Below are 10,134 nucleotides of genomic sequence, written 5' to 3' on the forward strand. Positions count from 1 at the left end.
TGTTGATACATTTACTGAGATTGATGATACAACATCCACATACATTAGACATGACTATGAGGATCGATGGGTTGATAAATAATGTATTAAACATGGTATGTCATTTACTATGGTTATATGTATTTAAATATTAAGATTATATGTTTTTTGTGTGAGTAATGTTTTCTTTTTTTTTTCTTTTTTTTTTCGCAGATTGACATGGAAACTTCAATAAGTAGCAGTAAGGATGAGAGAAATATGATCCCACAAAAATATAGTAGAATAAGTATATCATGTGGCCCAACTACAATGGCTGAGTTGGCACAAATAAGGACATCTGGGCAACGGTTGACCATCGATTATAATGAACATGGACAACTGGTTGGATCTGGAGCAAAGAGGATGTAGAGTTATATAGGAGTTTTTGTTCGACAACAAATTCCTATAACGTAAGATTCTTGAAAAAAAAGTTCCAAATCATTTAAAAGACAAACTTTTTGATTGTGTAGGTATGTTTTCTAAACTTTTAATTCATGTGCATAGTAGTTTATTAGTTTATTATTTAACTACTTTTTTCATTGTGCAGATGTCGTTCAATGTGGACTTTAAGTCCAAACATTATATACTAATGTCTGTATCTAGGAAGTTTCGGACTTTCAAAACAACGTTGACTCAAAAGTTCATACTTCCATTTAAGAATGAACCTTCAGTCTTGCAATTTCCACCGCAACAATATTCTCATATAGAGCAAGATCATTGGACATCGTTCGTCAACGAATGATTGAGTGAAGAATGGGAGGTAAGTCATTCACAATAAATTACATGTCAACATTATCATTGTTTTGATAGGTAACTTCAGCTAGATTTGTTGTACAAAAAATCAGTTGTGTTCAAAAAGAAAGACGTGCGAAATGTGTATATAATCACCACATTTCTCGGAAGGGCTATGCGAATCTTTCCCAAGAATTAATGAGTTATTCGACTTAAATTAAATATTTTATTCTAATATGTTTATGCTAATTAAATATGTATGTTCATGTAGAACCTATCAAATGACCCTTCTTATCGGGCGACTTTATGGAAAGAAGCAAGAAAAGGAAAGAATAATGAATACTTTGATGAAGTTACTCGAGAATGTGCCAATCGGATTGTAAGTATATATTATGCAAAATTTAAGATGACATATATATAAGTTTAAGATGATATAGATATTGTGTGAAAATTAGATTCTATAGGATGCGGGTACTATGTGCAAAAGTATATACACGAAATAGTGCATAATCCTACTACTCCCATTACTAGCCTCGTACTTAAATTATTTATTTTTTATATAGTGCTAGCTTTAATTTAATAAATGGACGTAAACTTATGTTGAGTTTATCTTTTTTTTTTCCCTTTTTGTAGTTCAATACAAAAGATCCATATACGCAAGGAGAGATCGACGTAATTCGGACCCAATGGACAAGTTTTGTTGGCCAATTTGTGCAAGGATGTAATTCTTGTTTTTTTGTCTCAATAGAATGTAAATGCTATCTTAGAATGAATTTGTGGATAATTCATAGTTGGAAGACATGATCTGTTTATTATTGGAAGCTGTATTCTGGTATTGTGATTCTTGTTTATCCATGGAATTAGTACTGCTTGATATTTGTGAATGAGAGAAATGATGGCTTTGGTATAAGTATTCTATGAAAGGTTGGTTCGGGTATTGTGATTCTTGTTTGTGGATAAATTCATAGGTGGAAGACATGATCTGTTTATCATTGAAAGTTGTATTTATGGTATTGTGATTCTGGTTTATTCATGGAACTAGTACTAGATATTTGTGAATGAGAGAAATGATGGCTTGGTGTAAGTATCTATGAAAGTCTGGTTCTGGTTGGCTTGGTGTAAGTATTCTATGAAAGTCTGGTTTTGGTATTGTGATTCTTATTTGTGGATAAATTCATAGGTGGAAGACATGATCTATTTATCATTGGAAGTTATATTTATGGTATTGTGATTCTGGTTTTTTCATAGAATTAGTACTAGATATTTGTGAATGAGAGAAATGATGGCTTGGTGTAAGTATTCTATAAAAGTCTGGTTCTGGTTGGCTTGGTGTAAGTATTATATGAAAGTCTGGTTCTGATTTTGTGATTCTTGTTTGTGGATAAATTCATAGGTGGAAGACATGATCTGTTTATTATTGGAAATTGTATTCATGGTATTGTGATTCTGATATTATGATTCTTGTTTATTCATGGAACTAGTACTACTTGATATTTGTGAATGAGAGAAATGATAGCTTTGGTATAAGTATTCTATGAAAGTCTGGTTTTGGTATTGTGATTCTAGTTTGTGGATAAATTCATAGGTGGAAGACAAATATTGATGAGTATATGTAATGGATTGGAAATATTGATTCTTGTTTATGGATAAATTCATAGGTGGAAGACAAATATTGATGGGCTCGCCATGCAATTTTTTTTTATACTATTTAATATAAAACAATGACGGACATTTCCTGACCCAACACGAGACATATAATGTCCTTTTTAACTTATTTGACCAAAAAAATTGATTCGGCAATGGAATTTAAAAAAAGCGGATAGATTTGGGCTTCAATGTCGATTAAGAATTTAAAAAAAAAATAGGCTTTAATGTCGGTTGCAACCGACATTAAAGATCTTTAATCACTAAAGACCTTTAATGTCGGTTGCAAGACTTTCAATATTGAGACTTTCAATGTCGGTTGCAACCGACATTGAAGGCTGCAATATTGGTGTTACTGAAGGTCTTTAATGTCGGTTTAAAATCGACATTAAAGACCGAATTTCTTCTAGTGTGTTGTGACTTGTCACAGATGGTTTGATCCTGATCATTCGTGTTGGGGACATGCGAGTGGGGACGTCCTATACAAAGAGTTTGTATAAGACCTGACCACGAAGTGTTAACATCTCGTTATATAACACCGTTCATGATAGAGACTTCACTTCACTAGGATGACCATAGGTAACATGACCTCAATCCTGAGTGAGTTGGGAACTCCTGCCATTGAGGGCGGTCCTTTGATTTGTATGGGTTCGAGTGGCTAGATCGTCGATTCAAACCTACCATTTTGGGGATTCGTCTGATTTGGGATCTGGGAACTCAGCTACACAATATGGAATTCACTCCTTCTCTGAGGTAGGGATAAGTAGATAGATAGTTCCTTTAAGGGTTGATTCTGGGGCTTGAACGATGTGGCGCCAACACCTTCTTTTGGCCCGAGAGGTGTCCACACATAGTTGGACTATGTTGTATTATTCATTAGAGGAATCAGTGGTACTTAAGAAGTGAGATGTAACTACAGGGGCAAAACCGTAATATGGCCCAACTGTATTTACGACATCTGTGAAGAGTCATCGTACTCATGATTGGTTATATCCGATGGACACAGAAATATATCTGGGGTAAGAAGAGTTCAGTTGTTGGTCTTTAGTGGAATGCCTGATAGTTAACGGATGGTGGATCTCGTGGCTAAAGAGTTTAGTCAGCTATTCACAGACCATTGGAGCTTCGAGCCACAGGTTCATTAGGTCCCCTGAGTAGCTTGGATAAAGTCAAGAACCAGTGTTTGGGTTAATTTGAAATGTTCAAATTGACAAGAGGAAGTTCGATTATATATGATATAATTGGACTAGTTAATTATATTTGATATAATTGGCTAAATGTATGAGATACATTATTATGGAGGAAATCATATATAAATTTGATTTATATCAAGTAGAGGAGAAAATACTATAGTAGATATGTGATATCAAACTATAGGATAAAAATATAATATGATTATATTTATTAAGTAATTAGTCAGTTAATTATATGATAATTAATCCAAATTCACATCGGACATAGATTAGTGGGGCAACGTCGGTTATTGTAACTGATGAGTTAAAATGAAAATTGTTTTTATTTTGGTTGATCGCCCAAAAAGATTTCGAGAGCGCGCGTTGGTGAACATTCTAAGCGATCGCTTAAGAAAATCGAAAGACTATGCGACAGCACTCTCCGCCTAAATAATCGTCTTCCTCGCGCCTAAAAATCGCACACTGTCACCTACACTATCGCATAGCTTCTCTAAACGATCATATAGTGTGCCGATTTAGCTAAACGATCGTATACCTTTTCCTAAATGATTGTTCAATAAATCCTACACGATCGTGTAGTTTCTCCTAAACGATAAGCAGTCTGCTATGCGATAGCGTCTTTTTCCCTCCCACTTGCTTATCGCCTACACGATTTGTGTTTCCTCCTTCCTCTACCAAATTCACCAAATACCACCCTTTGGGTTTTCACTCCGAGAATACCCAAGACTCTTTAATGGTGGTGTTGTTGACACTGTTGCTGGGTGTTGGTAGATCGCGTGGAGATTTTCTGCTGCTGTGAGTTCCAAAGGGTCGAAGACTGTCTTCAACTGGTATGGAACTCTCTCCCTTATTATTTATCTTATTCTTAACATGCTGATAATTAGTGTTTGTTTGCATAACTATATGTATTGAATGTATAATGTGTATTTCGATCACGGTGAGATCGGAACGATCCGAACGCGCTCATGGAACTTTTAGATATGAGATCCTTCAAATACAACACTTTTCCCTTTCATCTCTAAGTCCACTCCCTTAAATCGAAAGAACTTGTTGAGATCTTTGAAATTTTCATTAGGCTTCTCAATAATAGACTTCTTCTCTTGACTCTCTTTAAATTATGTTGTGCTCAAAGAAAGAAAAAAAAATCTTGATGATTAACAAACTCCTAATAAAATGATCGTATTTTCTAAATAAATACCAAGTATTTGTATTCTATTTTAGGCAAAGTTGAATGTTAAAATTACAAATTATCTTATAATTACAAATTTGAATGATATATGGTATCATTTTTCATTTGATGAAGTTTGATTTCATTAACTCTTAATTCTCTTTCCCTTTTGCATCATATGTGAATCACCATAACATTTTATTTCATGCATTTTAAGTCTCACTATATGGTTATGATATGATTCTCCCTAATAACTTTTGTAATAATATTTCATCTCCTTTTTAACTTTTTCCTACAACAATTCAAACTTGATTTTGCGCACCATAGTCTTTTGTAACAATAAAATTGACAATTATTAGCCTCTTTATAGAGTCTTGAATTTTATACCCATAAATCGTTATTGTTCTCCTTTTGTCAAAGACATCCTACCACTTAATTAATAAAAACATAAGGGTCATCATGATCAATTGAATGCATTAATATGTTTGGTTAAGAACAAATAATTTTTTTTAAAAAGGTCTTTTAACTATGCTTTTCACCACGATATGATCAAGTTATCTACTTTGTGATATATAGTATTCGGTAAAATAATATATTGTATTAAAAACTTCGTATATAGATTTTTTGTCTTTTCAGAAATGTTGCATATGCATGAGCAAGAATATCATTTACATTAATTTAATTTATTAAGACTATAGTAAAATGTATATTTCTTGTACTTATCCATTTTTAAAAAATAAAATGATTACCAAACGAGATTACAATTTTCTTCTTTAAACTAATTACTTGATAATCCTTTTAAAATATTCCATAACCAATAAGTGAGAAAATTCAAATATCTAATTTAATTTAAGAAGAAACATGAATTGTTGTTTTAATAGGTAAGTTATGTTCAGATTTAAAACGAGCCAAATCAAACTCCAATAAAAAGAAACATATAAAGTAATGTTTAATTCCGAGCTTAGATTTGAAATAAGTTACACACATGATATAAATTTTCTATCGGTATGTTGTTTTAATCGACATTTTCACATTTACATGGATTTAACAACGACATGAAAAAAAAGTAACAAAATATAACTAATATTAATAGAATATTATTAAATATATTAACTTGTTTGGGAAGTGTTGAATGCTTATTTACTAATATAAATTCTCTTTTGAACTTTTTTTTATAATTTTCTAGAAATCTTCATATTTTTCAATATTCATATTGACATTTTTGTAAAATTGAGATATCAACATTTTAATATCCTTATTACCCAATTGTGATATAAATTTGAAAAAGTGAGTTTTTGTTTATTTATTGTGTTATAGAAAAGTTTGGTGGGATTAATAAAAACTGAAATTGGCCATTCCAACTGTTATCCAATGGCCACTTTAAAACATCACTGCATAAATGCCTGAGAAAAAAATTGAATGCAACAGCTACCTTTCCCTCTCTTATATTATTGCTTTTTTTTTTTTCTTTTTTTTTTTGCCAAAGGACCATCTTTATTATTCTCAATTCAAAATTCTCATTCAAAATTTTAACTTATAACAACAAAGTATTATTGAAATAATAATTTTTTAAATGAAAAACTATTATTGAACCAAGATCATATTTACTAAACCGTAATAAAAATGGTTGTAATCATAATGAAATTTTATTGATGAAACAATTGTAATGAGCATGAATTGCAAACATAACTAGATTGGTTTTAATTGTATTTACTTAAAATTAGGAATTTTGTCAAATTTACTGTTACTGTTACCTCTACCTCTGAAGGTCAAGCGGTAACAGTAACAGTAACAGTAAATATGTCAAAATTGATAATTTTTCAATTGTAACAATAACAACAATGATAGTCGTAATGGTAACAGTAACGATAGGACGTAATTCTTAAGTGCGATCGGATTGAGTACTCTTTATTCATCAATCAAATTGCGTTATTTCATTACAAATTTGGATGTAGGGCTTTGTGCCAGTATAAATGTAGAACAAAAGTAAACAACAATAAAATAATCAAATGGGGCTCATTTTTTTTTTTTTTATTTCCATTGATCTATCATATTTTTAGTAGGATAAACGTGGTCTAAAATATTCCAAACAATTTGGGTATCTTATTCTTTTTCGAAAGAAGAAAATATATGCAATTCAATTTTTTTTTGTGATTCTTCACCTACCTCTGCATTAAAAAAGTTGTTTTTTTTTATTGAATTTAAAAGAATAATAAGATTATCGCTTAAAGTTACGTTTAGAAAATTACTCCAATAATTAGCTCTCTTGACTAGTCAATTTAATCATAATAAACTCTAATATTAAATAAATGGAAAAATTAATAACTTTTAAAAATCAAATAAAAAATTTCATAGTGAACCAACAAATAAAACAAGTCATAAAATGCCTAAATCCAATAAAAAAAAAAGAAACAAAGTTAATTACAAAACCAAATGATAGACACTTCAAAAAAAATGTCCACAAAAACTACTCATAGCACAATCCAAATCTTAAAATATATATATGGAAATTTATTCAAAATAATGATTTCAATGAATAAATCTTTAAAAAAAACTCATTTATTGAATAGAGTTAACCACATTTTTAGTCCCTATAATTTGAAAATTATTTCATTTTAATCTCTACACCTTTAATTATTCAAATTTAGTCCGTATACTCTCAATAAATTTTAAATTTAATCCCTTAGAACTAATTTCTTTCGAAATAGGTTAAATAAAAAGTATTATTTTAATATATTTTTAAAATCTATAATAAAAATGTTAGATTACAAAAAGTTTATAGAAAACAAACAATAAACTACTATTGTGAATTAAATTTAAGATTTATTTAGATTAAAATCAAACTATTGAGAGGATAATAACTAAAATGTAACAAACTTCAATGTATAAAAATTAAGATGGTATTTTAACCTTTAATATAATATAAACTAATTACTAAAAAGATAATTATTTTATGGTAAAATTATGATAGTTGATTTAGATTATCATAATTACCACTTTCAATTTAAAATGGATTAAAAAACCCACAAAAAATAACTTAGAATTCAAATTTGATTCATGAAGAATAGAAAGACCACACAACTACTAATATAGAATTAACTAAAATATCCCCAAATCTTCTCCCTATCCCAACACAAATGGAATTTTGCATCTAAATTGCCTCCAACAAAAGTGTTAGTTTTTATTTCTTTTGATTCAAAAAGAAAAATTCATCATCATTCATAGATAAAATCCTTCAATTTATCAAACCATAATTAACATACACTACTTTGTTTCAATTTTAAATTTACTATTTCATTGATTGTACTTAAAAAAAACTTTGACTCGTGATTTCACCAATCAAATTTAAAGTCCTCATTGAAATTGGCTAAAAACCTCAAAAAAAAAAAAAAAAAGAAAAAAAGAAAAAAAAAGAAATCAAGAATGATCATCATCGTCATTAGGTGTAAAAGATGAATGAACAATCCTATTGCTGTTCTTCCCCATCAGCCATTGTAACGTTCTTCTCACAAACGACGGCCGATTCTCAAAAAATTCCAAACTGTTTCTTCTCTGATTCTCTTCATCCATCATTCCCATCCCATTTTCCGATCTGGGTCGGTTCCAATTCGCCGGAAAATGAAACGAAAACGCCCTTCTGGCCAAATCCGTCACCGCCACTCCATCGCTGTCACCGCCGCCGCTGGCAGCTTTCTCTTCACAGCTCTCCTTCGACTTCCCATGGCCAAAACTCTCAACTCTCTGATCCAATTCATTGAAATTAAACTCTCGTCTCGATTCGCAATCGCATTCCGATATTGCCGCTCTGTTCCCCAGCGTCAATGGCAGATCCTTCTTCTTCCTCGCCGGTTTCCTTACCGCCGGCGTCCTGATCGGAACTTGCAGAGACGAATTCTCATCCATTACATACCCAAATGACCCCATTGAAAAACACCTCCTGGAACCCACATTGCCATTATTACTACTCCCTTCTCCATTACTCTCCAAGTTCCTAAACTTCCCCAATTTAATCGGAACCACCGTCTCTGCCGCCGTAGCCGGACGTTCCTCTGTTTTCAATTCAGTAAAATTAGATGTATCCCCAAGAAAACCCAGAAAGGAACCGGTGTGAATTTCCCCAATTTCTCTCGAACTGTTACTTGCAGATTCAAGAACCCCAACAATTGGAGACGAAAATCCGCCATTAATGGCGGCGAAATCAGAAACTAAGCTCGCACGGCAGAGAGGGCAAGTTGAATGTGTCAAAAGCCAAGTGTCGATGCAATCCATATGAAAAGCATGGCTGCATTTCGTCAACAATCGGAGCTTATCGTTAGGCTGAAATTCACAGAGACAAACAGAACAATCAAATGGGTCTAATTTCAAGCCGATTATGGCTTTATAGAGAAAAACAGGGAGAGTATCGATGAAAGATTGGTCAACGCCGGCGTCATGGAGGTGGAAGAGCTGCCGAAGTTGACCCTGGAAGGCAGAGGCGCCGCCGTCGACGGCGGAATCTTCTGGGTCAGTTCTGATTTGGGGCTTGTGGAGGAATCGGAGAAGGAGGTGGAGGAGGCCGGAGAAGAAGAAGATTATGGCGAGGATGATTATGGCTAAGAGAATTGTGGGACTTACTTCGTTGTCTAAACTCAAACCGCCGTCCGCTTGGGTCTCCGGCAGCGGTGGCGGCGGAAGAGGAAGCTTAGAAATGGGTTGAGAGAGAGTAGCCATGGATGAATATTAGAAGATTGAAAGTCCCATTTGGAGAAAGAAAATGGAATTAAAATATTAGGTTGAAGAAGAAGAAGAGGGGAAATAAATGGAGACAGAATGACAGATAACAACAAATAGATCAATCATGGAAATAACATTAAAAGAAAATCAAAGAATATCACACACATAAGCAAAAAATCTTGCTTAATTAGACATTTTGATTTGAAAATATTTACTTGAATCTTCATTTTAATTGAGGTTATGTATTTTTTAAAGTTGGGTTTTCTATCTCTTTCCTCTTGAATAAAAAGTTATTGAAATTTAAATGACATAACAAAGTTTTTTTTTTCCTCATCAATGGAGATTGACAAGATGATGGTGGAATCATTAATGGATATCTAGAGATTTTGATGAATTTGGTATTGGTTATTTTGAAGCCAATCTTGTTTGTCATGCTAGCAAAAACTCAACTCAGCTGTGAGTCTAGCTTTAGAATCTCTCTTTGTGTAACTCGAGTTGTGCCAGCTGTTTTATTGGATCAAGCGTTTTTATTTCAAGAAAGAAAAGTGCATTTCTACATTACCATATCATAAATTTTATTGTCACGTGTATAAATTAGTTCCCCTGTTAGATTTTCATTAACTTTCATGACGACAAAGACCAAAACGTAAAATATAATAATGAATG

At 32.2% G+C, this 10,134-nt stretch overlaps 1 protein-coding gene across 1 annotated transcript; it reads right to left on the reverse strand.

The window, feature by feature from the left end:
- Positions 1-7,967: 7,967 nt before the first annotated feature.
- Positions 7,968-9,550, reverse strand: LOC120080086 (RING-H2 finger protein ATL13-like). The gene has a single exon (XM_039034642.1). It carries the CDS (start codon positions 9,463-9,465, stop codon positions 8,173-8,175), a length of 1,293 nt encoding a protein of 430 aa, XP_038890570.1. The 5' UTR covers positions 9,466-9,550; the 3' UTR covers positions 7,968-8,172.
- Between the last annotated feature and the right edge of the window lie 584 nt (positions 9,551-10,134).

This window comes from Benincasa hispida, chromosome 6 (genome assembly GCF_009727055.1).
Source record: "Benincasa hispida cultivar B227 chromosome 6, ASM972705v1, whole genome shotgun sequence".
Lineage (NCBI taxonomy): Eukaryota > Viridiplantae > Streptophyta > Magnoliopsida > Cucurbitales > Cucurbitaceae > Benincasa > Benincasa hispida.